This window comes from Lichenostomus cassidix, chromosome 29, assembly GCF_008360975.1.
Source record: "Lichenostomus cassidix isolate B80296 chromosome 29, HeHo_3.0, whole genome shotgun sequence".
NCBI classification, from domain to species: Eukaryota; Metazoa; Chordata; class Aves; order Passeriformes; family Meliphagidae; genus Lichenostomus; species Lichenostomus cassidix.
Window position 1 is genome coordinate 249000 of NC_139509.1, and position 28000 is coordinate 276999.

The window sequence follows — 28000 nt, forward strand, 5'->3', positions numbered from 1 at the left end:
ACCCTGCCCGTGTCCGTCCTGCCCGTGTCCACCCTGCCCGTGTCCGTCCTGCCCGTGTCCGTCCTGCCCGTGTCCGTCCTGCCCGTGTCCGCCCTGCCCGTGTCCGCCCTGCCCGTGTCCGTCCTGCCCGTGTCCGTCCTGCCCGTGTCCGTCCTGCCCGTGTCCGTCCTCCCGGGATGCTGGCCGTGCATGGGCAAGGGGCCGCGGCGGCTGCCAGGACTCGCCCCGGCCAGGAACGGGTGGAGAAGTGCTGAGAATGGCCTTGGCTCTGGTGGGAATGTCACAGGATCAGGATTTCCTGCAAACAGCGCCGATATAGAGAGGGCACAAACCCACGGCAGTGTCCCGGAGAAGTAAGGCCTTGGTTGGGTTCATCTTCCTTGGCCGAGTCCACTGGAGACCAAACTGTCCATTCAGTGCAGGTGTGACACACCTGAGCTCAGGCATCAGAAGGGCTGACAAGGCCCCAACTGCCCCACTGAGAGTCCCAAGCACCAAGCCCTGTCGTGCCCTGGCTCGGGGGTCATCCTGAGCAGCAGGAATGATGCTCTGAGGGGACTCCTGCCAGGAAAACACACCTTGAAACCACTGTGCTTTAGAGAAAGATCCACAAAATTTACTACAGCGCATTGAGGGGAAGCTTGCTGGTTTGGGTGATCAAAAAGTGTTCTGTAACAGAATTAAAACACTCCAGTGTGGGCAGAGGATGGAAATTCCACCCTCAGGTCCCCTGCCAGGGATCACTGCCCTGTGAGGGACCCCAGCAATGCCATCACCTGCAATTAGGGATGGGCAGATCCGTGTGGATAAGTCAGAGCCAGGGAGTAATCAGGATCCATTGCGGGGATTAGACACAGAGCACAAGCTGCCCAGCAAACAGCCCAGCTGGCAGGTCCTGGGCAGCAGCTCCAGGACACAGAGGAGTGACACTCGCTGGCTGGGGTGGAGAACCAGGCCTGGTCCATAGAACCAGTAAAGAATTCTTGCTGGGTGACAACAATTCCATGTCATCCAAGGGAGAAATGCAGGAGTGACTCCACTAGAGCCAGGAAATGACCAGGTCCCGTTCCCACCTATTGGGAGGTGAAAAAACCAGTTCTGTGTTTACATCCAGGAAGGTCCTTTCGAGTTAGTCACCAGCTGTGACTGCACAGGAGGCTGGTGAGGCACAGACAGCTCCCCTTAAGCCCCATTCAGGGCAGCCCAGGAGCTGCCTGGATCCCTGCTCTGCTCCCAAAGGCTTCTCCCAACAGCTGGGTTTGGAATCATGGCAGAAACAATTGTTTCTCCTGCCGAGAGTGTTCCAGAGCAGTGAACGGGTGGACTCCAGCTGGATTCAAGGGCATCTCCCCTTCTCCTCTAGAGCAGGAGCATCCCAGGGCTTGGGATGGGGCAGGAGGAAGATGAGGACCATGACACGGAGACCTAAAGAGTGAGCAGAGCCTTTCCCAGCCCTCAGAGTCTACAGGACATTTTTGGCATCTGCTGATTTCGCAAGAGGAAACTCCACCTCAGGGTAACCCCGAGAGCACCAGGAATTTGGCCTTAGGAAGCCAGGAGTGAATGTTACAGCCACGAGGCAGAGTGTGAAGGAGCAGCAGGAGCAGTGCTGGCAGAGATTTATGACTCCTGGGTGTGAGCTGGGACCTCCCTCCTGCTGGCAGCCCTGAGGTCTGGGCGCTCCCTCGCCCTGTGAAATGCTGCTGCCTCCCCAGCTGTGCCGAAGCAAGGAGTTGGTTTCTCTTTTCCTGCTATTTCCCCCCTGTTCCATCCACCCTGCAATGGTCACTCACTTCCATCCCAGACGAATACAAACACCGCAAGAAAGGCAGGAATTGTTTCTTGTCCCTGACTGATGAGGTCCCTGCACAGCTGAAGCTTTCCCTGTTGGTTACCTGGACATCAGCCTGTCCGAGGGGTCCAAGCCAAATCTCTGGCCCAGGGGTGATGTTCTGTCCCTGTTCCCCACCACATCTTTCCCTGCGCTTGCAGAGCTGATGCCAACATGGCTCAGCCACCTCTTGGCCCCAAAGGTGCTAAATTTGGTGACCACACCTCTGCTGCCATCCCCACTATCAGCAAGGAATAAATATTTTTAGATGCAGAATAAATGTTGAGCTGGCAGCACTATCTCTGCCTCAGCTCTTCTTCCCTCCTCCCAGACAGCCAGGGAGCCTCCGGCACCGTGGTGGAGCCTTCAGGATTACAGGGTGTTCCCACCATGGAGCTCTGCCGATGCTGCCAGGCCTCCTTGGTGGCTCTGACACAAAAGGCTGGGCTCAGCAGCTGCTGGAAACATCTGGCTTTAATTCGTCCTTAAAGCTTCGACTTTCAATTGGCCACCAAACCACTTCCCTTTCATCTCTCCAGAGGACCAACCCTGTGGCAGAGCTGACTCTGCCTGTCCTTACCCTGCATTATCCTGCAGGAAGAAGCCCCAGAAAATCCAGGGCTGAGCTCCTCACAGGGCAGAGATCTTGGAGCAGCAGCAGCTCCCAGCTGACATGTTCCTGCCCTTCTCTCTGCCTAGAGTTCCTTTACAGTCATTTCAAGGCACAGATTGGTCAGAGGGCCTCAGAGTCCAGCTTAGACCTCATTGCCCCGTAATTCCCTGGGCTGAGAGCCCAAACTGGAGGTATCAACAGACATAGCATGTTGTGCTGAGCAGGTCAAAGTGTGTCCTTGGGCTGGAGGGAGAAGCTGTGTGTGTTTGGAAATCCCTTTAACTGAGGGTGCTGGAGGTTTGTGGCTGGGAAAAGGCCTGGCAGGATCAGAAACACCAGCAGTGGCAGAGGAGTATCTTCAACAACACTTGGCTGATAATTCTGCTATCAGTAAATGATTACCCAAGCAGGGAGATGATGTTTTGAACACTCAGGGTGTTTTTGTGCAGCAGAAGAGGCCTGGAGTGAGAATGTTGGAGACTGGAGAGATCAGCTGCCATCACATGATCCCGTGATGCTGGTAACCACAGCAAAGTTTTATCCAAAGCCAGAGAGACTCTTGGCTCTGCATCTGGGCCTGAGCTCAGCAGAGATTGTACCACTGTATTTTCACAAACTTCCATCAGTGCTGAAGTAACTGATTGGCTTTTCCAGGCAAAACCAAGTCACAGTTGTGGGAGAGGTGCCTTGGACAGCTTGGAGCCATCACGGGGTCTGATTCCAACACGCCAGGAAAACCCATGGAGCTCCAGGGGCAGCCAGCCCTGAGCAATCCATCTCCTGTGGCAGACCCTGGCTACACCCAAAGCCTTGGCAGGGCTGGAGTGTAGAAACTGTGCTATAATTTCAAATAAACCAGCTCTTCCCATCTGCCTCCTGTCCTGCTGCTCTTCAAATGGCCACAGGGAAAAGGTTTTACCTTTCTATTTAATGCGATCAAATAAAACAATCCATGCAGGGGACAGCAGGACAGCAACAGGCTCACATGGATTCACAGCTTCCTTCCTGGAGCACAGAACTGCTGTGAGGCACCAGCTTGGCACTGCTACACGTGGGGGGAATTTTTCTGTAGCTCAGGTGGGTCTCTTGGCACCCAGGATTTTCCCTTCTTGCTGCACTGCATTCCAGCCAGGACACCCAGCAGGGTATGCAGCCCTCAGAGCTGATCTCCAGTGGCACATGCAGGAGAGCTGAGGTGTCCCTGCTCCACCTTCTCACTGCTCCATCCAGCTCAAAGACTTCCTGGCACAGAGGAGTGAATGAATCACCAGGAGAGAACAGGAGCAGGAAGTGCAGCCGCCAGGCTGACCCAGTGTGGCTCCTCCTGGACCTTGGACAGAGCTGGGAAGGAGTTAATGTTTAACTCCCCCAAAGGCCCTGGCTCAGCAAAAGGCCCTGGAGACACCAGGGACATCCTGCTTGGCCAGGAGCTGTGCTGGGACAGTTCCTCAGGGCTGCATTCGTGCCTCAAAGGCAATTAAGTCAAAAGGCAAAAAAAGTCCAAAGGGCCTCGCAGCGTCCGATAAGCCCCAGGAAAGAGATGGATAAAAGCAATGGCATTAATGAGTTCACCTGGGCAGCCCTGCCCTGGGCACACCATCAGGAAGGAGAAGCTCATGAGCTGTTTGGGAGATGTTGCTACCAATGATCTTGGCAAAACCGGAGATCTTCCTGCTCTCCCTTCTTTATCCATCTCTCATACCTCTTCCCAAGGGCATTTAAATCCATACATGATAGTCTTGGCTGAAAAGGAGCACACAGTGCCCCAGAGGCAGGGCAGGACCCCAGACTTTAATCCCAGCTCAGGTTACTCAACAGCAATTTTGGATTCCTGTTCATCACTTCACCCTTGTAAAGTAGGTATGGTGCTTCCTGAATTCCCAACACTGCCAGAGTCATGTCCGAGGGCTAATTAGGAAGATCCAAAAACACTGGATGAGTTTGTTAGAGGACCAGGAACTCAGGTTTTCCTGCCCACAGACCAGAACTCCAGAGCTCCAGCTGGGATGCCAAGGACAGCCAGGAGCTGCCAGGAAAGGGTTCAGCAGTTCTGCCTCTGTCCCACAGGGAACACACTTCCTGGAGGGAATCCATCCATCCTGCTCATTTGTGGCCTCTGCAATTACCTGACATGGCTGGGAAGGAATCAGTCATGTTCAGCACATGGATCCAATGTCTCTCCCAGTCCCCAAGGGCTGAGGAAGAAAGGATTCTGTAACCCAAGAAGAAGAAGTAGCTCTGACTGCCCGGGAATAAAAGAGCCTCAGTGAGCAGCTGCCTGGCTAAAGTTACCTGCAGGCAGAAAGGGAAGAGCTCAGGGAAGAGCTCAGGCTGTCCCATCAGAACCCCTGCTCCAGGTGTGCAGTGCTGCCTTAGCAAAGCCATGCCACAGGAGTTTCAAGTGGTGTTTTTCTGTTGCCTTGGCTTTATCACAAAACAAAAAGGGAATGTATGGACTGACAGAGTGTGTTTGGAAATGGAAGTAAAATTCCAGTTTAATCACTGATTAAACAAACCAGTGGTGCTGTTGGGAGGGGTCATGTGGAGTTTACGGATTGGGTGGAGACCTCAAAACCAAAAAAAAGCCATGATGGTGTCCCAGCTTTTTCCCAGGGTTTCTCCAGCTGCTGCCTCACCCTGTCTGCTGGGCCTGGGCTGTGGGAAGCTCAGGAGCACCAGTGCTCCCTGGAAAGCAACAGGCACCACCAACCCATTAATAACTACATCTGGGGTTGTTTCCCCGAGCAGGATTGTTCATATCTCCTTGACTCATCAACCTGCAATTCACAACCTCTCACCAAAGCACCAGAATCCCCATTTTAGATCCATGCTGAACTCAGAGCCCTCAGCTGCAACTGGGGAATGAGATCAGAACTCAGAGCCCTCAGCTGCACCTCGGGAATGAGATCACAGCACTGTCACTGCCAGTTCTCTACAGCCGCAGGCTGGTTGCTCCCTTCCAACACAGGATATTCCATGGCTCTGTGATTCCTTGGCATTCTTTGCTCACACACTTGCCCAAACATCTCCTGCTGCCACTTGAAGTGGGTCCTTGTGCTGGAGATGTCACAGTCCAACCCAAGAGGATGTTTGTAATGCCCTAAATTAAACCCTGGAAAACCCACACACAATTAATTAAGGCATGGCAGCATCTCCTAAGTGCTGTTCTCTTCCTCCTGGCCCATCCTGCAGCTTTGTGAGGTGCCTCATGTTCTGGGATGGCCTCATTTGGACACTAATCCCACAGCAGATCCCTCTGGCACATGGAGCTCTCCCGTAGCCAGCATGGGCACAGAGGCTGAGGCTTTAAACTGTCTTTGATGCACAGTCTGACTTTTCATCCATGTTATTCTTCCTCCCTGATTGCAATCAGCAGATCTTGAGCTGCTCCGCGAGCACAGGAATTTGGGACAGCCCAGAATTTGGGACAACATCCACATCCAAGAACTGCAGCTGGGAAATGGGCTGGAGCACCGAATACACACAATTATTTTTTTTAGCTCTGGGGGAAACAGGGGCAAGCGAGGGGCGTGGCCCGATGCACAGGGGCGTGGTTAGGGGTGTGACCGCCGCCTCGGAGGCGGGGCCAAAGGGCTGGGGGCGTGCCCGGGGCGTGGCCAGAGCGCTGCCCGTTGCTGCGGCGGGCGCGGAGGTGCAGTCGCCGCTTGCACCGGGACAGGTGCGTTGGGCCTCGTTGTTTCAGCCGGGACAGGTGCGGTGGGATCTCCGCCGGGACAGGTGCGTGGGGCGAGGCGGGAAGGCGACACGCAGGTGCGGTAGGATCTGCCGGCTGGGCCGGGACAGGTGCGGTGGGATCTCTCCCCGCCCGGTTCGGACGGGGCGAGAGCGCGGGGTGCGGATCGGGACCGCCGGGATTCCCCCGGCAGCGGAGCCACCTGGAGCTGCTGCGGGACTCCGCTGGGCCGCGGGTGAGTCCGAGCTGTCCGGGGCGAACCCGGCCCCGCTCCGGCCATCCCCGCCGCTGCTCGGCCCCGCCGTCCGCAGCCTCCTGCTCTCCGCCGTGCCCGGGGCTGGCCCGTGGTGCCCGCGGGTGGCCATTCCTGTAGCCACTTGTAAGGAGTCCACCACTTCCACCTTGGGCAAGCGTTAATAGGTTTTTCTATTGAGGATCTTGCCAGATAGATGGATTTATATTCTGCTGTTAAAGTCCTGGATAAAGTTATTTGATGTAGATTTGATGCGTTGTGGTAGATTGGGGCTCAATCACAGTCCTTCCCTTCCCTAACATCTGGCACACCTCTGGGATCCCTGTCTCCTCCTCCATCTCCTCTGGACCTTCCAAAGAACCTGTCTCCATTGCAGTAGGCAGAGCATTCGTAGTCTTGTTTAAATATTAATATGTATTTTCTGAAAATACTCTGAATAAACCATTCAAAAGGAGCAGCAAAGAAAGCCCAGAGATACTTGAACACACCAAAACTGTAAATGAATGAGAAGGTGCTAAGAATGTGGAATGGCATAAAAATGTGGGAGCACAAGTTTCAAGGCATGTCAGAGTTCTGTTTCATGTCATTCCTAGTGACTGAGATTCCAGATATGCTGCTTCTCTTTCCAGCTGAACGTCCCAGCAGGTGCTGCCTTTAAAAAGAGCTTTTTGCCTAAACAGGCCAGATTAGCTCAATGCACCTGTGGTTTGGATGGAGAATGGCAGGGAAACAGAAAAACTCAGCAGGGAGAAGATGCAGCCCTGAGCAGGGCTGGCTGGAGCTGCAATGGGATGCTCAGGCATCCAAATCAGGGTTATTTTGTGAACAATTCCATTCAGTTTTGTTTCTCAGTGTTTTCCTGAGCTGTCCTTCCGTGTGTCAATGAGCACCTGTTCCCTGTGCCAGGGTAGCCCTGATGAATGCCCCGCTCCTGTTTCCTGGGCCCAGCTCTGTGAAAGGCCATTTAAATTGCAGCAGGGCCTCAGGTGAGCTCCCTTTGGCTCAAGATGAGTCACAAAACAAACTGTGGCATGACATGGCTTATTCAGCATTGATCTTCAGTGTGGACAGAATTCTTTTTGTGGGATTTTCCAGCAGTAAATTCTATCTGTAATCTCTTGTGTGTGTATTCTGAGGCTCCTGGGGATGGAGACTGGGGGCTGCGTCCTGCAGTCACAGAAATACTGGTTTTGTTTGTGTGTGCAATATGATTTTTAAAAAGGGAGAAGATGGAAATGAGATCCTTTGTGGACAGTGATTTGTGCTGATGTCAAAGGCCAGTCAAATGCAGAGCACTCTCCTCTCAGCACAGCCTGGATGGAGGTTTACAGGACATTTCAGCACAGGGAACTGCCAGGCTCTGCCTGTGCCCCTGAATTCTCCTGGACTAAGGTGTTGCAGAATCCCATGTCTGTCATTTCTGAGCAGGTGCATTCCATACCTGTGAGGATTTTGGAAACATTGCCTTTCCTTCCTTTGATCCGACTGTTTACACCACATTGTCTGAAGGTGTTTCCATTGAGGTGTGTCCAGGTGTCCAGCAGACCTGGGCTCAGACTGCATCCCGAGTTCCGTGACTGTGCAAATCCGTTAAAGGAATTAATGGAAAATACAAGGAAGAGCCTGCCTGGAGCTGGCATTGCAGGGTCAGTTTGTGCCCTTGCCACAGGCATTGTGTGACATGGGACTAGGGATAAAAGAGGAAAAAAGGAAAGGCGTTGCCCTACAGGCTTTATTTTTGTCTTATCAGAGAACTCTTTAAATTAATCTCCCCTCCTTTCCTCCTCCACAAAAGAGAACTATGTAAAAAATAAATCTGATATACTCTCGTTGGATTCTGCAGTGAAAAGCTGGACAAAATCCCTTCCTGTTTCAGCAGGATGGGGTGGTTGGAGCTGGTTTTTAGGTAATTAATACTATTTAACTGATATTTTGGTAACTACTGCAACAGGAGGAGCACAGCTGGCTCCATGAACACGAGACTTGTTTGAGCTCACAGAGGAAACGCTGCTGCGCTGAAAGTGAACACAAGAGTGAATGAAAAATATTTGTATAGTAATTACATCCTCTTAGTTTCGTAACTCAAACCCTCTTACATAAAAGCCAGCACATTTGGTTTGAAAGCAGAGCAAGTGAGGGCACTTTGGGGCTTTCTGGAGCTCCTGTGTGTTTGTGTGTGACAGGAGTGTCACTGTGGCATCCTCCGGTCACAGCTCTGTCCCTGTGCTGCCTCTCGCTGCCCTCAGCCCTGCATTGTGCCCTGGCTTTATCAGGGCACCATCTCAATGGCATCTGCAGGGGAAGTTATAACTGTCATCTGCTGCCTTTTTTAAGTCACTTGATGGACGAGGTCCTGAGAGGTCAGGATTGGTGGCACTGGAATGCAGGAGCAAATCATTTTGTGAAACTGCTTTTCTGCTCACAGTTGCTACTGCTGACACTGTTCCTTCCTCCTGAGCAGGGATTTGGGGACACAAGATGGAGCCTTCCCCGTTCAACAGAAGGCAATGGACCTCCCAATCTTTGAAAATCACTGCAAAAGAGCTTTCCCTGGTCAACAAGAACAAGTCCTCGGCCCTTGCAGAGAGGTTCTCCAAGTAAGTGCTGAGGGGCCAGGAGCAGCAGCTGTGTGTAGTGACAGCTGGTGGCTTGGGCAGGACCTGCTGTGCTTGCAGTTGCTTTACTCTGCACAGACACCCAACAGTCCCAACCTGTGCATCCCTGGGAGAATTGTCCAAATGCTCCTGGAGCTCTGGCAGCCTTGGGGAGCCTAGTCAGTGCCCAGCACCCTCTGGAGGAAGACCCTCCAGATATCCAACCTAAACTTCCCCTGATTTGGGTAGAAAAGGAATATTAAGCTTCCCTTTGGTCTGAGAGATGGATAAAGGGTAAAGGGTTACACTCAAACCATAAATATTGTATACCCAGGGCAATCTGAGTGATAGTAACCAACGCATTTCCTGGAAAAGCTTTTATTTCCTTAAGGAATTATATAGGCTACAGCTGGGATTTTCAATGGGATTTGAGCAACTGAGTCTCCTAGGCTCTTGCATTGATAGGGTAACAAAGTTTTGGAGTATTTGGCTCTGGAGTGTGGAGCAAACTTTATGGAGTCTATAGGAGGGGAACAGTTACACAACCAGAGCTCCCGAGTTCCTCTGTGGATCTCTGGCCCAGGGAGAAGCTGTTTGCTGTCACCACCTTGTTAAGGTAATTTATTCACTTGCTGAAACTTGATTACAGGACCTGGTCATCTTGCTAAATGTTGATAATCCCTTGAAAAAGGCTTATTGGAAGTAATCCAAACTGCTCTTCCTTAATCGAGCAGTGTCCCTCTAGATAGGCAGGGTCAGTTCCTTGGAAAAACACAGTCCTGCTCTCTGGCTTTGCCACCCTGATGCCCTTTGGGAGGAGTGCAACTTTTTAAATACTGTTAATTAAATATTTTTATGTGAAAACATTTTTTTCCATCCCAGTTTTGTCAGGTCAGAGACACAAACGGCAACAGCAGAGACTCAAAAAGTGCCCTGTGCTGGGCTGACTCACAGAGCAAGGGCTGCGACTTCAATCCTCATCTATTTTCCGGGTGCTACTCAGCTTTCATCTGTGTTCCTCTTTGTTGCTTCTTCCAGTATTGATCCCTCTTCCTCCAGCAATGCTTTCTCAGCACATCATGTCTGGATTTGGACCCTTTATAGTGCAGAGATGTGGGTTAGTGTGTTTGTATGGATTAAAGAGCAGGTTACACTCACAGAGCAACAGCAGCCTGTAACTCACTCACTGTTGTGTCAAAAGCAAAATTCCACAGATAAGGAGAACAGAAACACGCTTTGCTCAAGCAGACGCTGAGCTCCTTCTCTCTGAAAGGCAGAGCTCTCCTTAAAATGGCAAAATTTGTCACTAATGTTCTTATTTCAAAGGCCAAGTGCAATCACCTTGTGCAGTGCAGTAACCAGTGAGGGCTGTGGGGGACTTTCCCGGTGCAGTGCAGCTTGCTAGGAGTTTCCTTTAGCTCCTTAAAGGACTTTGATTCATGATCCTCTGCTTATCTGCAGAGGGCTGTGATTACCCTTCCTGCTGCTGCAATGGCTCAGCTGCCCAGCAGGCGAGTGCTGAATGGGGGAAGTTCCCAACCCAAAGAGTAAAACCCACTGTCACTTACGGAGATTTTTGTATGCCAAGCTGGAATTTGTTCTGGTTCAGCAGCTGCTGTATAAAGAGCTGAGTTATTCCTGCAAGGGGGCACAGCAGACAGCTGGGTAGTGGAAACAATACAGCTATTCCAAGGTAAACTGTCTCTATTTGGGGATCAGAGTGCTTAGGGAATGAAAAATATTAATGGATGTTATTACTGTAAACTGGATGACTGAAAATGTCTGTCGCTTGGCTTTGTGTTATTTGCTGCTGTTTGTCCAGCCTCTAGTTTTAGCTGATCTGGGGAGTGCACATAACCCTTGGTGGGGGAAAAATATCTCTGCTGTCTTCAGGACCATTCAGTATTCTGGTTCAAACTTGGGTTTTGTTTGTTTTTCGTTCTCTCAAAGGTATCAGAGAGCTGCTGAAGAAGCCACTGCTGAGAAGAAGAGAATTGTAAGTGTTTTGTATAAGTGTTTGTTTCCTGGGGAATAAGCACAGCCTGCAGTCAGGATGGATCACCTGCATGAATATTGCTGTGACAGTTGATTTTTGGAATATCAAAATTGCTGCTAGAAAACCTAGCTTAGAATGGGATTTGCTTTTGCCTCATTCTCCATGCTTTTTCCCCAGTGTGGAGGAAAGGAAATGAAGTTTCTTGCCCAAAGCTGTGTTGAATCATCAATTCTCTCCTAAGCAAAAGGCAAAATGAGTTAACCACAAGCCAGGAATACCCAGCTCCTGTTCTTACCTGGAGGCACTTGTGTCGTGCCTCTTCCCTTCTTAACTACATTTCAATGTGCTTAAAAGAAACCTCCAAGCCTGCCTGAAATCCAACATGCACCTTTGAGAGCTGCAGGATCTCCTCTGCAATGACTTACAGGGCTGCAAATGCCCCTGGATGAGGCAGTGCCAACCTCTTTGGCTCTGTTACAGCCCCACATTCCCTCCTGTGAACTCTGTTGCACTTGGGAGTTCCGGGGTCAGGGAACCTTGGCTGAAATACCAGGCACGAAGGTTGCAGGGCTTTGTCCTGCTCCTCAAAGTAATTTGTGTCTTAAAGCACTGCCAAAACTTTCAGGATCTATAGCAAAGCTGCTGCCTTGATTTTTGAAATGCTTAGGCAGTCACTCTTTGTTGTTTGGGATATAGGTAGGATAAAATAAGCACTCTAAAAACTGCTTTTTAGTCTTCAATATTCTTCATTGTTTATGCATTGTGTCTGTCAATCTTCCTGTGATCAGGGAACAGGCAGGTCTCAAGCTGGACAGACTTGTGTTAGGAAGTGTTCTGGGATTCCAGAGGTGTTCCTACAGAAATCTGCTGCACAATTTTCAGTGTTTCTGTTCCATAACAACACTTCCCTTATCATTTCACTGCTTTCTTTCCAACACAGTCAGCAAACACCCTGATTTTTTTGAAGCATAGGTGGATTCAAGTCAATTTGCAAAGCAGCGTTCAAAATGTGACCACAAGAGTAATAGGGTGAGAGACTTAAATCCTAATATAGCTGCTAATCCCGGTTAATTCCTGTAAGCCGGGCAGTCCTGCTCCACTTGCCATGAGTTTGAAGTGGTCTCCGTGAGGGACAGACAGCAAACATGCAATGGCGGCAGGTATTGGGTGGGAATGGCTCAGGCAGGGGCTGGGCTGCTGCTCTGGGGAGGGGGAGCTGCTAGAGCAGAACTGCTCTGCGAAGCACCTGGATGTGGGGGGATGCTGCTCCAGGTGTTCCCCCTTGGGGTGAGGCAGAGACAGTGACCTGTGTGTCCTCATTGGAGCTTTCAATGGGTTGAGTGAAATAGAACAAAAATCCCAGCAAATTGTTGATTATTTTAAACTGGAGCAGAAGGATCTTTGTTGTGGGTGCTTGGCTTGAGTCTTGGCTGTGAGGTGTAAAATCCTGGGCAGGTCTCTGGGAGCTGAAATGTTACTGTTATGAGAGCACAAACAGGTAACTCCAAGAATTTAGTGGTTTCTGAGAGTTAATTTGTAGCTTTTGGAAGGCCTGATGGCTGTTGCCTTCCGAAGACACTGCAGCATTTGGCACACCAGCCCTCTCCCATGGCTGCATTGCTCCTCTTCCCTTGTTCTGGGATGGGAGACCCTCCTTGTGTGAATTTGAGTCCCATTTCCTTCATATGTGGATTCAGGTCTTTTGTGTGGCATTTAACTCCTGGGGTTTGATTCCCTTTTGCCTTATAAGGCCATTCCTGTTTGCTCACTTCCTGCCTTACTCCTGACTTTTCTCTTCTCCCCCTCCTTCCTTCCCTACGCTGGATGCTTTCTCCATGTGGCACAGCTGGAACTATTCACAGCTGGCCGGGAGCGAGATCGGTGCTGAGCTTCCTCCTGCATGGAAAGGAAGTGCTGCAGAGAGCTGGAATTAACTCCTTGTTCCTTGCAGAACACAGAAACTCTGCCCGCTCACTTCACCAGGGGCAATCTGAGCGTGCTGAAGAAGAAGTGGGAGAATCCGGTGCTGGGAGCAGAGTCTGGGAAAGACGCGGCGCGGAGCAGCTGCGCCGAGGTGAGGCACAAGGTCGGCAGCAGCCGCACCCCTTCGCCCTCCCCGGGGCCCGGAGCTGCCTCTGGCCAGCCGCAGTGTCCCGCCGGTGACAGCGCAGAGCCCCGCGGCCGCTCACGGGAGCGTGGTGACATGGACAACTGCGTGAGAGAGCCCAGGGAGATGGAAAAGCCCGAAGCCAGCGAGAGCTCGGAGTCCCCAGGGAGGATCGAGAAGTACAACGTGCCCCTGACCAAGCTCAAGATGATGTTCGAGAAGGGCGAAGCCACTCAGCCCAAGGTAAGGATCTGTCCCTCCAAATCTTGGGGCAAATAAAGCTGCTGCCTCTGCGGCATCAGGAAAATCCCGGGAGGGAGTGGCTCCGGCTATTGACTCTGCAAATATTGTGTTCATTGTTTTAGTGAAAACAGAACATCGTGGTGTTAGTAACCTACTCGAGCCGCACAAGTGTGTGCAGGGTGCTCAGAGCTGTGGGAGCTCGGGATTGCTCGTTGGGGTAGAGAGAATTTGCTTTTGATAGGGTTCAGTGGAAGAGGGAAAAATAAGTATGGAATTTATGAATTTTATTTTAGTAAGTTGGGATTGTTTGTGTTTTATGTGAAGATTACGATGAGTTATGCAAATGTGAACAGTGTAAAAACATATCTGTAGGTATTTATATATATATTTAATGTATGAAAGAATAAGTAACTGTTTGAAGTGAGCTCAGCACTGGGACTGTTGCAGCCGAGATGAAGCACTGTGAGAGTTTTTGATATCTGTATCAGTATGAGTCACACACATATTTGTTGAAATACTCCCATCTTTTCCTCGCTCTTCCCTCATCTTTGGGTCTTGCAAAATGTTTCTTATAGAAAAAAAAAAATCCTCACTGGGGGAAGACGAAGCCGAGATGGCCAGAGCAGCTCCTGCCCTCACTAGTTTTGACTTGCAAATGCTCAGGGCTCGCATTTTTCCTCCAACTGCTCATGAAATCTGATCCCGCATGTGGACTGCAGCCGGCGTGTCCCGGGGGGAATTGCTTAACTGCAAAATGAGTTGCATATGCTGGGGACTTGCAACACAGTCGCGAGGCCTGGATGCTGGTGGATTTTCCAGTTTTCTCATAGTTTCCTCTCCTCCTGGCTTTGTTTTACTGCGGGTGGTTTTCTTGAAGTATTGAGTGAAACAAACACATTTTGGACAAAAGTTGTTTCAATATGTAACGATTTAGAGCTCAGAGGAGCAACTCTGTGTTAGAGTGAGTTTTGGGTCTGTGTGAAGTCATTTCACAACTTGAATTTTTGGAGTCTTTGTCATGATGTGAAAGCTGCCCATGATAATAGCCCTTCCCTGAACTCTTGCTGTAGGATTAATCACTCAGAATTCCCCAGGAATTCTGCAGATGGGCTTCGAGTAACTTTATCTCAGTCTGGGGTATAAATTGTTTTGGAGCTGAGTGAATCTGAAATTTATAGTTTGTCAAGTTTAGCAATTCAAACATTGTTGAAAACCAACTAAACACAGTAAACACCATCCAGGAGGCACAGAAGTGGTCAGGTTGGGTTCAAAATTCCTATGCTGAGTTAATCTGTTACTCTTACTGCAGAAGGGAAAAGGAATGTTCTGAAGCTTAGACATGTGGGGGAGAGGGAGTGTGTTTGGAATTCGATTCCTGGTTCTGGGAATTGATCTGGGAAGGGAGGATGGTGTCATGTCGGTGCAGTGAGGGGAGCTGGGCACTGTGGGGACCCAAGTGTGGCTCCAGGAGGTGACAGCACTGCCTAAGTCTGGCCAACTGCAGCTCTGCAGTTGCCTCTCCCATTTATTTCCTGTGCTTTTTCCTGAGTGAGGCTTCGTGGAACTGCTTTGGTGGAAAATACCTTTCTGTCACTGAGTCCAGCTGTAAATTCAGCTGAGAGATGGCAGTTTTCCTTGGAATTTACTGAAGACTTAATGTGTTGGTGCTGTCAGAGCTTTGCTGACGAAACCTATGTGTGAACTAAGGAGCACCATGGCTGGAGGTTTGTGGCAATGCTGATAAATCACTTTCGTGGCTGCTGGGCAGGTCTGGAGCAGAGGTCCAGGTTAGAGTTTGGATTTCCTGATTCCATCTCCCACTCTGAACAAACCTACTCCCATTTTCAGGTTTATAAGTAAAATCTCATCACTTATTCATTTTTCTCTCAGTTTTTGCTCCATCTTCTGCAATAGATAGGAGGTAGATCTTCTTTTACTGCATTTTCAAGGAAACAAACTGCTCTAATCCCATTAGGGGTAGGCACGGCAGTCTGGATTGGTTCAGCACTAAGCAAAGACTGGAACTGATAAAAGACCTGACGTTCAAAGGATTCTTCCTGTAAGTGATAGTGAAAGCAGAGCCAGGGGGGAGCAGAAGAGGAGGAGGAGAATCAGATCTGCAGCATTTCTGAAAAAGTAGTCTCCAGGCTGGTTTGTGTTCTTTTCTTTAAGGCCAAACCTGTCAGTGCTATGCAGGTGACCTCCTGGCAGAGTCATGTCTGACACGGGAGGTTTGCAATGAAATAGGTGTAATTCCATTCAGGGTTTTCCCAACTCTGTGCCCCAGGCGAAGCCTTAACTGTGCTTGTGGTACTTCTGCACTTGCCTAAGTCTGAGAACTTGGGGCTTTCCACACACGAGGAATATTTTGTCTCCTTTCCAAAGCAGCAGCAGCTTTGCCATGGGAAGCTGATGGAATTTTTCCTGCTGGACCTTTTGGACTCCAAATTTTTGAGCTGCAGGAATCCCAGACCGATGGGCTTGGGGTGATGCTAAAGGGGACATTGGCTGAATAAGGATCATGTAAGAATAATTTTCACGGAATGAGGGATCTGCAAGTCCTTACAAGTGTGCAGACACTCCCAGACCTGAGCCTATTGGTCAGTGGAAGGAAAAGAATTGTCGGAGCTAAAGCTCTTTTCCAGTAAGAAAAGTTACCAAAGTCTTAAACCACAGAAATAGAAACTATTTCCCATGCTAATGGAAAAAAAGGTTTTCCAGCTGCATTTTCTTTTCCTGGTGAGGTTGCTGTTTGTATGGAAAGCAGCCTGAATTTTCACAGTGATTATCTTGCACTGCAGTTCTGTGAAAATAAAACTTTGGAATTTCCTTCAGTTTGGTCACCAGCAAATAAGAAAGCCCTTGGAATTGGGGGGGAAATGTGTGGTTGGAGCATCTTGCCAAACCTGCCTTTTTCTCTGCATGAGCCTCAATCTGAATTTCCAACTGTGATTTAACTCCTCCTAGAGAGGAAACAAAGGTTCAGCACCTTCTAGGATGTTATAGGTTGACTTTCAGTTGTGAATACATCCTACCTTGATGGAGTCCAATTTAACTCTGTGCTCACGAGCTTTTATCAAAGCTGCAGAAATTTCTTTTCACGCTTTCTTTTATTGAGATTTAGATTCTGGGGAGTTGGTCTCAACAAATAAGAATAAAATCTGCTTGAGGCAGCCAGAGCATCTGTGTGGTGCCGCAGGACACTCTGTCCAGCTCTGGAGCAGAGAGTGATTATCCTGGAGATCTGAGAATATTTATCTCTAACACTCTTCTGCTTAAGCTTCAGCCTTATCAGACCTAATCAGGGAATTATTTGGTACCAAATGCATGAACTATCCTAACCAAAACAAGTAACTCGAGATAACTTTTATTACAATACTATTAATTCCTTTTTCCATGTCTGAAAATGAATGCAGATTTAGGATAGGTGGTTCCCTGCATCCTTTTTCTGATTTTAAATCTTCATACAATGACCTTGGCTGTTGGCTTCAATACAAATTGCATAAAACGCAAAAATCTAGACTGAAGGTTTGTATATGCAGTGGGAACTACCTAAAAATGTGATCTTTCTCAACCAAGAGAAGTGCCAAAGGGTACCGACTGACCTCTCCAAGAAAGTGTTTTCCAGGTGACAGAGGGTCAGATACTCTGTGATCAAACTTTATATTGGTTAAATAAGATGTCACCTGCTAGACTTGTTTATTGCAGTAAAGCAGATTTGCTAGTGACACCTGTGCCTCTGAAGGGATTAGCACAGCAATCCCTGTGTGTCCAGGCAGCTGATGGGAGGGTCTGTCCCCAGCAGGGCCCCCTGGAGCCACGCAGGGCAGCCGTGGGCAGAAGGATTTCGGAGAACAGCCTCTCTTCGGAGGACTGCGACGGCGCCCAAGGAGAGAGGAGCCACAGCACAGGAGGTGAGAAACATCAGGGCTTCGGGTTTGGGTGGGTTGTGACCTTGGGGCTCTGACCATTCCTGGGAGCCTGGCCAGTGACCATTCCTGGGAGCCTCTCCAGTGCCTGACACCCTCAGGGGGAAAACCTTTTCCTGATATCCAACCCAACCCTCCCTGACACAGCTCCAGCCGTTCCCTTGGGTCTCACAACTTAGTGTCCTCAATGGCACAGCCCTGGGGAGAATGGCAACAACTACTCATATGCGTTTATTCTTCCCAAGAAGGGTCTTAGTGAGTGTTCTGAAAGTTATGAATTTTTCATGGTTTTTTTTCTCAGGGTATCTTGTAGAGACCAGCCCAGGACTCAGCCCAGAGAAGGCAGAGAGCAGGAGGAACCTGGACATGCCCCGTTTAACGGAGACATCCATAAAGGACAGGCTGGCCAAGTACCAGGCAGCTGTGTCCAAGCAGGGCAGCTCCTCAGGCATCATTCCCATGGTGAGTCTTGGCTTGTGTGGAAGTGAATTTTTGTCTCAGCCTGAGACTGGAAAGAAGATCTTATGGAAACCAGGCTGCTTGAGGGTAATGCCATGCTTTTTGGAAAAAAACTCTGTGCCCATAGGAGTAATTTCTGATGGAGAGCTGTCCCTACATACTGCAGGAAGAAATAAGTATATTTGCATCTTCCTGGAACAATGTTGAAAGTTTTCCAAGGAATTAATTGCTGGCACCCTGACTGAGGTCCTTCTGAAGCATAGCTGACATTCTTTTTATTTCTGAGTGTCTGTAGTTCTCTGCATGTTTGTTGTTTTTGTTTCAAAAAGAAAATTAAATTCCATGTTGTCCATCAGTGGGAAACTGAGGCACAGTGAGATGAAGTGACTTTGTGTCACACAGTGCTCAGAACTTGGATCTCTTGGCTTGCAGCTTTGGGATCTCCAGTTTCCCTCGCTTTTGCTTTTCACCTCCCTTCAGGACTTCTCACCACTCTCTGAATCCAATTAAACTCTTGCAGTGAGTGAATCTCTGCCTGTTTTGCAAATATTTGATCAGGAGCTGAACAAATTAATGGAGTGTTGCAGATGAGGAGGTTTCAGGAATCTCAGCTTTTGTTAAAAACTGCTTAGGTATGTTTGCTGGAAGTTTCTGATACTTTTGCTGAATGATGGGAACTTTTATTGCTCAAGTAATACTTTTATTAACCAGTGTAATGGATTTGAAGAGGAAGGGCCTTTTTAAGCTGGAAAACTTGCCCTGGAAATTAGAGCCTGCAGTGCTGGTTGTCCCTCAGAGGAGTGCCTGTTTCCCAGGAGTCTCTGTGGAGAGCCAAAGGCCCCTACCCAGCTCAAATGATTCCTGAATTTCATCTGCATGTGGGTTGGATTCCCCAGCTGTGGGAGGAGGGTCAGTAAAACCTTCCCTGCATGAATGGAAAGTCCTTGCAGCCACTGCAACAAATCTGATTAACCTAATTGCCCATTTCTGCCTCCTTGCCTTGCTTGGGCTCATTTCCTGATGCCTTTTCCCGTTTGGGGCTCAGTGGTGGCTGTGCCACTAAATTCAGTCCTGGTGGCAAGAGATTTGCCATTTCTCCAGAGGCTCCTGTTTGCAGGCCCCCTAATGCTCTTGGTTTAGTGTCAGTCCAGCCTGATGCTCCCAGGATGCCCCATTTGGGCACAATCTCTGCCCATTCTGGCCTGGCATGTGGGCGAGAGCAGCGTCAGATGGAGCAGACGAGGCTTCCTGAGGGCAGTGTCTGCTGTTCCAACAGCAGCCCCAACCCTGGGAGCTTCTCCTTCCCTGCTGCCAAAACAACCAGGGCTTTTTGGGATGGAAGTGTGGTGTTTGTGCTGCCTCTCTCACATCTGGGCTACAGAGGAAAGCCAGAATCTCTCTTGGGAACAGCTGTTTTAGGGCATTGTGGTGTGACTAGGTCTGGATTAAAAATGACAGATGCTTGGTTCGAGTGGGGATGAGGAACAATCAGTTCTGTGTGTTGCAAGGGATGCAGGAAGGGGAGGGAAAGGTGCTGGACAGCAGATTTAGAGATCTAAGCATTAAATTCCAACATTCAGTTACAAACCTCTTGCATGTGGTTGGTTTTGTGGAGAGTTGTTTCCAAGGGCAGTGAGATGCTGGTGCTACTGTGTGGCTCTTCCTCTCTCATGGCACAGAGAAGATGCCTTGTGAAAAGCACGAGGTTTCCAGTGATCTTGTGTCCTGTGGCAATGAAAGAAACACGAGGTTTCACTGGATTTTATTGGTTTTAAAGGCTGAAAGATCCTTCTGTGAAAGTCTTATGTCAGTCTATCAAGAACAAAAATCTCAGGAAAGGGCAGAATCAGGGTTTTGACTGGAATTGAAGCAAATGTGGGATTTGCTTTTTTTGTCAAATTGTATTTGGCAATTACGTGCTTGCCTGGAAATATTTGTCATTCCAAGTCAAAAGTTAACATTTCTGGAAAAGGAAGATGTGGATTGAGCAGTGAATATTTAGGAGTTGATTTTAAACAGGAATTTGGAAGAAGAGGGTTGTTCAGGAAAACACTGGCATTACTTCCTTAGAGCACAGTAAAATTCTACAACCCAATCCTGTTCCCTCATATGAATATGTCACTTAACAAGTTTCTATACATTTTTCTGGTCCTTCCTTTATTTATCACACCACATACTAGAAAAACAGCTTTTAAAACATTTCAAGAGAAATAGAAAGCAAGTGTTTTCTTAGGGGAAAAGAACCTGTCACCTTTCCAGTGCTTTGTCCTATAGAGTGAGATTCAAGCCAGTGAGAGTGAAGTCAAGAATTACAAATCTGGGCAGAAGGAGAATATGGCACCAAGTGAGGACTTCAGTTCCTGTCAGGATGGGGAGAAGGTAAGATGTCTGTGCTGGTGGAGATCAAGGGCTTCACTTTAGGTGGAACTGGCTGTGGAAGCACAGCTGATATGCTGGTTCCATGTTCCACATGCCATCTGGGAATTGAACGTGAGCAGCTGATGCAGGTTAATTATGTGCTGCAGAATTCCTGATTTTTTTAAAATTAATTGTTTTAGGCTGTCTCTGAATTACAAGCCAGCAAGTGTTTGTGGAAGAGAATGCCTAGAGATAAGTTTTCTGGGAGAGTTTCTCTGTCTTGGTAGGTTTGTTTTATGGTGGATTTTTATAAACAAAACAATCCACACAATCAAAAAAAAACCCCACAAGCAGCTATGTATGACCCAAGAAAAAGGAGTTTGTCACTGTTTCTTCTGCTTTTAGTGGCCAAAATTTAAACTGAGAATGGCAGTTTGGGTTTGTTCCTGGTTTTGAGCTTCAGCTATAAATTGAGACTCTGTAAACTGGAGTTGAGCATTTGTTCCTTGAACTGGGGACAGCAGACGGGATAAAAGTAGCTGGATAATAATTGGGGTACTGTGTATTCCAGCCAGGCTGAACACGTGGCAGCTTAATGCCAGGAGGGCTTTTAGAGCTTTCCAGCCTTCCTTGGGCAAGGGGCCAAATCTTTGCTTTCAGCTGCTCCTCAGAGACAGCTGAGCAGCTTCGTGTCCGACTGGCCGAGGCTGCTTCCTGCTCCAAGGTGAGTTAATTAAAAGAGCACCTGTTAAATCAGAATATCTCCCCGTTGTGAATGGAAGATTTGAATAAAATTTCTTGTATTCAACTGTAATTGCAGTTACTCGTTGAGGTGTCCAGGTGCAATGAGAACCTGAATGGAGCATTGTCTGGGAGCCAGGGCTGTCCTTTGGAAGGGACGTGGGGAATTTTGGAAATGAGCCTAATTAAAACTGCTTGTCGCTGATGTCAGAAATGGGAATCCTCTGGCAGAAAGGAAACAAAAGACACTTCACTCTGTCACTTTTCACACTGCACCCGTGGCACATTCAGCAGCCAGACGTGTGTGGCTGCAGCAGCTCAGAGCACATTCATGCTCTGCCCAGGACACTGGGGCACAGTTCTGTTTTCAGCAAACCAGAGGATGTGATACATCTAACTTGCCTCCTCATTACCGCATTAATTTACAAATTTCAGTTGCTTGCAATGGACTTTTCAATCATTAAGGTGAATTAGTGATGATTTGCAGTTAATCTTGTTACAGTGCTTTAGTTCCTCAGTGTAGCTACTTAAAACTATTTGATTTAATAGCAATAGTGCCAAGTTTAATAAAGAGTTATACATCAAGAGCTTTATCTGTAGCATGTTTTGTTCATGGTTGCACTCAATGATCTTAAAGGTCTTTTCCAACCTAAACAATGCAATGATTATGTTTAGTATTTGAAGCTGGTGTAGATCCAACTCCTCTAGTTTTTAAAACTTTTTTATTAATAATTTGTTTCTGAAGAAGAATGGACAAGGAAGATCCAGCATGTTTGTCCCAACCTTGGAACAGGCTTATGGTTCAACAAATGTTTTTTAAAATTCAGTTGTTCTTTTTTATTGTGTTCTTTTCTTTTGATGTTTGTGTGTGTGAACCCTGCGAGGGTGTCTGCCTTGTAGCAAGGAGTCTCTGGACAGGCAGTTTGACCCTTTTGTGCCTCAAAAACAAGTCCTTACCTGAGCCCCTCAGGTTTCTCCTCGTCTTGGTGCTCACAGACTAAACTGCCTGCTGGGTTTCTGGGGCCATGATTGTTCAGAGGTGCTTATTGTCTCATTTTCTCTTGCAGGTTTCTGTAGGTGAGAACAGCTTGTCTTTGCACTCTGCTCTGTTGGAGGATGGCCATGGTGAGCCCTATCAAATGGTTAATTAATAAAAACTTGTCTTGTACTAAAAATTGGTCCTGTGCCTAACACAGACTTTTTAAGAATTTGTTTCATGTTTAGAAGTTCATTTGCAGGTGCAACTCTAAGACATTTGTAACTCCTGTTGCCCTGACTGAACACTTTTAAGGGTAGCTCTCTCACCATTTAACTTGAACTAACACTCTGGTGGGTCTTGTGAGCATAAACTGCCCACAGTTTAAAGCCATTGTAATTGCCTTTTCTCCATCCTCTGCTCCCTCAGTTGGACAGAACTCGGAGAGCGAGGCAGAAATGCAGAAAGCTGTGAGCTCAAAGCAGCAGAACCTTGGTGCTAAAGCAGCTGGGCAGACAGAGACCTCCCCGCCAAAAGCCGTGAAGGTAACGCAGCTCTTTGGTCTCAAACACTGGTGAGAGCTAAAACAAACTGACGTCCCTATTTAATACTGAAAAGCCTAAATGTGCTTAAGCGTGAAGGTCTGGCAGTAACTGGATCAATACTTGCTCTGTCCTCATCAGAGTGTGATTGAGAGGGATTTAATTCAGGATGGAAAAGCACCTCAGAGCAGTCAGGTTTGCTCCAAAGCCTGGGTGGGAGTTGCTTGTTGCTGTTTCACCCCTGCAACAGAGGCTGCTTCTCTTCTGTGTGGGAGAAGGGCTCGAACAGGGGATGCTCTCAAGTCTTGTCTGTGCTCCTGGAGATGGCCTTGAGGTCCTGGTATTGATCTCCAGAGCCTTTAGCAGCCTGGCACTAGGCTTTGCTCCTCTTCTAGCTGTTCCAAGGTAACTGCAACTGGTGGCAACTTTATAGTAAGAGCACTGTTGGTGCTTGAGTCCATAAAAACCAGGTTTGGCTTTCTGAGTAAGGGAGTCTTTGATGTTACAGTTTCCTTAGGGAGTGATAAAGCAGATGGAGAACTTTGGGACAGGGATGTATTTGCTAATCTGATTAGATAACAAATGGCAGCACTGGACGTTTTGGTCAGGCTGTCACGTGAGTTGTCTGGGGTTGGGATGCTGATTCCCTGGGCTGCCACACACTTCCTGGCTCACTCCTGAGGAAACAACTGGGCTTTTGTTGTTTTCCCCATCTTGGGGAGGAACAGCCCTGACCTCAGAGCCCAGGGAGATGTAGCTTCCCAGTGTGCTGGGACAGAAATGCCCATATGGGAAATTTGAGCTGCCAGTGAGAGTTGTGTGATCTCAGTCTGTGACACAAAACCTGCATGTCCTGGTGCTCTCTGCTCTCTCTTGATATTATCAAAACCATTTCAACCTTTTGCTCAGTTACTGCTTTAGACTCTGCACTGTGAGATAGAAGCTGCTGTTTATTCATGCAAGGTTCCTATTTGTCTCTTCCAGCTTCTGTCTCCTGTTCTTGGTTCCTAACCTCTCCTCCTGCCTTCTGCTTCCCTCCTAATGTGAGCTCAACTCTCAGCTTTCTCTCAAGTCCTTTTCATACTTATTGGGCCTCATCTTCCTCCTGTAGCTCCTATCTGTAGTATCCCGGGAAGGAATTTCTGTCTCTTCACAGCCCAAAAGGCCTCTCCACAGACATAGGGCTCATTGTGTGCAAGTAAGTCCCTCTCCTTGGGTGGGGATGATTGCAGAAGCATGTGCCAGCATGATTGTGTCGGTGCAAAACCAATGCCACTGTGCAAAACTGAGCATTCAGGAGGAAAACTTTTTGATGGGCAAGCAAATTGTTGCTGCCTTGCTCCATATGGCAAGCATAGGTGATTAGATTTTTGTTTGTGTGAGTAAACTCTCATTTTCTTGAGATTTCATTTAGTGACTCAAAATTCAGAGTTTGGGCAGCACCTAGACACTGTGGATTCTTTTTCAAAGGGAATTCTGAATTTTTTAAATGAAGCTGCCATCATTGGAACTTTAATTTACTGTAACTTCAAGCAATGAAATATGTTGAAAACCATAAATACATGTTAAAATGGAATTAAATTGGCAGCAAACTTTATGATTGTGACAAAGTGCCTTGAGCTGGCTCCATCTTCAGCAATCTGCCCTTACACATTGCAACTTTCATTCCTAACCATTGTTTCTAGACTGTTATAAATAAATTGCTGTGATTATGTCTTCCTGTGACCTTCCTGTTTTTTCTTTAGCCATCAGATTTTTCCGTAAAGCTTTTTGTAAGTTTGTAGCAGGTAATTCTTTGCCAAGGAAAAGCCACACTATGAATATGTCTGTGCAGACCCCAGAGTGGAGCCTGGGCTGCTAAATCACTTGTAATCAACATGCAGCCTCAAAATGCCAACGTGTTATTTAATTTGTGCTGTAAAGTGTCCTCCCCATTGGCCAGTGTTAATAGATTTCAACAAGCAAATGGCATCCAGTGACCTTTTCGCATGGACAATGTTCTTGCTTCCTTGATGCTGTCAGAAAACAAACCTGTGATCATTGCTGCACAGCAGTGACACTCAACTCCTCAGTGCTCAAGTTTATCCTTGCACTAAACCCTCAGGAAATTCAGTAAGCACACAAGAATTTTAGCTGTTTAACCTCAAAGCTCCACTCACTTTGATTCTTGAGCAAGTTTGGGGGTCTGTGAGTCCTGAAACCTGAGTGTGGTTTCTTTAGGATGGAGCTAGAATTGTTTACAAGTGAGGTCAAGAGTGTTTCCTGCTGCTGTATTGGCACTGAGACTATTTCCTCCTCATTGAGAGGAAATATTTAACAAAAATGGATCATTTCAAACTGTTGGGCAGCCTGTTTCACTCCTTTCCTCTCCTACCCTGCACCTTTTGTGGCTGTTTCACCTATTCTGGTGGAAGGTGTCCCTGCCCATGGCAGGAGATCAAATCTAGATGATCTTTAAAGGTCTCTTCCAACCCAAACCATTTTCAGGGTTCTCTTTTCCTGCACTATTTTTATTAATTTGGTAAGGGTCACACTGACTGTAATCAACTAGAATGTTTCATCATTCTCCTATCAAGAAAAACTGAGGTTGCAAGAAGGGATGAGACAGTTTTGGGGAACTGGGTCAGTTTTAGTTTTGTCATTGTTCTCTCCCAGCCACTGCTCAGCATGTGATGCTTCAGCTGTGTGATTCAGTGGGGTGAAATTGTGGCTCCCTGTCAAGCCACAGCAATCCTGTGGGCCTGGAATAGCTTCTTCCTCCCTTGCTGTCCACCAGACCCCACTGCACCACAATTAGAGAAAATGACTCTGCAGTTTTTGGGAGCTTGGGAAGCTGTGCATGAACCCACGCCAAGTCCCCAGCAGTTGATGCGTTTTCCAGTTAACAAACTTTCTCTTCCTCCTGTAGAAATTCCAGTTGCCAATGAAGGAAACCTGTGTTGGGTGTCAGAAGACTGTGTACCCCATGGAAAGGCTCTTTGCCAACCAGCAGGTGTTTCACATCAGCTGCTTCCGCTGTTCCTATTGCAACAGCAAACTCAGGTACACACACTGCTCCCCTGCTGCCCTCTGGGAAGTGTATTTTTCTCTCACAGCTGAGGAGGGTGCTGCTCAGGCTTAGCTGAGCTGGAAGTGACCACAATTCCGTGATTTGTGCAGGAGTGTAGGAGAGGTAACACACCAGTTCTGCCACTGGCTGGTGCACTTGATGCTGTTTTTAAACCCTTAACGTAATTTTATGTGGGGAAAAATACAAAGTCCAACTTTGTAAAGAATTCTTGGAAAGAGCCATACAAACCCTGAGGGCTGTAAACTTGTCTTTCTGAATGTGTGGAAGGCTGAAGTTGAGTCTCTTCTGTAAGACAGCTAAAACAGTGTCGGTGGTCCTGAGCCCTAATGTTTGATCTGTTTCCTGAACAGCCTCGGGACATACGCATCTCTGCGTGGGAACATCTACTGCAAGCCTCACTTCAATCAGCTTTTCAAGTCCAAAGGCAATTACGATGAGGGCTTTGGACACAAACAGCATAAGGAATTGTGGGCAGGTAAAACTGAATGTGAAGAATCCCCGGAGAAAACTGTCCATGGTGTAAATGCAACAGAAACTCCGCAAAGCCCAGGAGTAGAGGATGCCCCGATTGCAAAAGTGGGAGTTCTGGCAGCAAGTATGGAAGCAAAAGCTTCAGCTGTGCCTGAGAGAGAAGAGAGACCAGCAGAAACGAAAAAGCTCAGGATTGCCTGGCCACCTCCATCTGACCAAAGTACCCAAGGAAGTGCCTTAGATGAGGGCATCAAAGTACTGAAACCGAAGTGGCCCCCAGAAGAAGAGATTTCCAAGCCAGATGTGCAGGAGGATGTGGATCTGGATCTCAAAAAGTTAAGAAGATCTTCCTCACTGAAGGAGCGAAGTCGCCCCTTTACAGTAGCAGCCTCGTTTAGAACAGTATCTGTTAAAGGCCATAAAACAGAGAATTCACTGTCTCCTTCTAAGGCAGAGAGAGACACGTTGAAAAGGAGTGAGGAACTGGAGAGAGAGGTTGTTGTAGAGAAAAAGCAGAAGGAAAAGAAGGTTGAGCATAGGAACATCCAGAATGCTGGGGAGAAAAATGTGGAGGAAGAACAGGAATTGTCTGGTACCAAAACAGTAGAGCATAATGTTGTAGAGAATGGCCAGGTGAATGCAGACACAGATGAGGAAGAACACACTACAGAAGAGCCAGAAATTTCAAATGAAGAACTTCTTGAACCAAATTCTCCTAAACATTCCAACTTAGCCAATGTCGTGACTGCTAAGGAATCATCTCCGAACCAGAATCGCAAATCCCAAGACGTTGGTTTTTGGGAGGGTGAGGACATGGAAGATCTGTCAGTGGAAGAACAGATCAAAAGGAATCGCTACTATGAAGATGATGATGATGATGAAGAATAAATTGGCCTTTTACTAGAAAACTTGCTGCAAGGTGCTGGGCCTTTTGAAATGGGTATTTTTAGCTTTAACAAACCGCTCTCCTCAATGAAGCAATGCTACACTGCACATTGGCATTAAGGGAATCTACATACAAATTATCTCAACTAGAAAACTCTGGAAGCCTGCAAAGAGTCTCTTTAGGTGCATGGAACAAGTGTCTGGCTGTGGGATGGCTTCAGCAGGTAGTGTCTGTCCCCAGCATGAGAACAGCTCTGTTCTCTACTGTCTTACCCCTTTGAGCTTCGATAGGTATTTCACTAACAATTCCACCGTGCTTGCTGTGGTGTGGAACAGCCCTCTGAACACACCACCTCCATCACCACAAATGCTACTGCAGGGCTTAGGGACCAGCTTCAAAGGGACTTTCTGGCCTGCTTTAAAATGGTCACTTCATGCACTTTAATACATGGAAAGGGCACAACTGGGCATTTTTTTAATAATAAAAACATTTCTGTGCGTTGTGTCCAACAAATAAAGCATCCTAAACTGAGTGCAATGTGAATTTCTGTCTCAAACCTGCCTGTGATCAGTTGAGGAGTCCCTGCACAACTGGAATGGTGCCCATTGCTGGACCACGTGTATTTCAGTGCTTTCCCAGGAGCTGTGCCAGCTGCCAGGTCTCTGCAAAAGACAAGTGAACACTTTGGAGCAGTCTGCAGGGCATTATTTCTGCATTTCATACACATCTGAAGTGGAGTTTTTTGTTTGTTTTTATTGTCATTTCCTTTTTTTACTTGGAGTTTGTCATCGTAATTTTAAACTGCAGATAAGATTTTTAAGGCCTTTTGACAATTCTGAAATCCTACTTGTATCAAGCTGCCATAAATCTTTTCCTTACAGCTGTGAAATTGTGCTGCATTGCAAAAATGTCTGGAATCAGTGACACTTTCCGATTGCCAGTGTTGAAGATTAGAACATTGTTAAACTTGATCTCATTTATTTTACAAATAATAAAATCTTGAATGGGGGGAGGAGGAGGCCCTTTTTTTTATTAGCTTTTATTTGTACTGTATTCTTAAGAGAATTAGATCTTAACGATACTTGAGGTGTAAAATATTCTGCTTTCTTAACAGTTCTGCTAACGACAAAACCTTCAATAAAGTTTGGTCATTTCCATTATAATTGAAGTGTGGATTCATCTCATTTCCCAAAGCTGCCCAGGCTCGGGGGGTTCTTGGGGCATGTCCAGCTCTCCT

General features: G+C 47.6%; 1 protein-coding gene and 1 long non-coding RNA gene across 4 annotated transcripts; one reads left to right on the forward strand and one right to left on the reverse strand.

The window, feature by feature from the left end:
• Window positions 1-630: 630 nt before the first annotated feature.
• On the reverse strand, window positions 631-21913 carry LOC146425747 (uncharacterized). Its single transcript, XR_014846399.1, has 3 exons — window positions 21776-21913; window positions 2412-19444; window positions 631-1073 (listed from the first exon to the last, which is right to left on the reverse strand). It is a non-coding gene; the product is annotated as an uncharacterized LOC146425747 (long non-coding RNA).
• On the forward strand, window positions 8870-27926 carry LIMA1 (LIM domain and actin binding 1). 3 transcript variants are annotated; one of them, XM_085041395.1, is made up of 10 exons: window positions 8870-8988; window positions 10936-10981; window positions 12933-13331; window positions 17134-17245; window positions 17562-17722; window positions 19994-20098; window positions 21886-21943; window positions 22224-22339; window positions 25245-25378; window positions 25757-27926. In XM_085041395.1, the coding sequence occupies exons 1-10, from the start codon at window positions 8870-8872 to the stop codon at window positions 26763-26765; spliced, it is 2259 nt and encodes a 752-aa protein (XP_084897521.1). In that variant the 3' UTR covers window positions 26766-27926. The 3 variants fall into 3 exon arrangements, with proteins under 3 accessions (XP_084897521.1, XP_084897520.1, XP_084897522.1); XM_085041394.1 differs by having other exon boundaries at window positions 17137-17245; XM_085041396.1 differs by lacking the exon at window positions 19994-20098.
• The last annotated feature ends 74 nt before the right edge of the window (window positions 27927-28000 follow it).

Excerpts from the sequence above, each read along its gene's own strand:
- LIMA1 (XM_085041395.1), top strand. The coding sequence starts at position 8,870 with ATGGAGCCTTCCCCGTTCAACAGAAGGCAATGGACCTCCCAATCTTTG. Across the intron at positions 17,723-19,993 it reads CCTCAGGCATCATTCCCATG|AGTGAGATTCAAGCCAGTGA; the intron begins GTGAGTCTTGGC and ends TTTGTCCTATAG. Across the intron at positions 22,340-25,244 it reads CCCCGCCAAAAGCCGTGAAG|AAATTCCAGTTGCCAATGAA; the intron begins GTAACGCAGCTC and ends TTCCTCCTGTAG.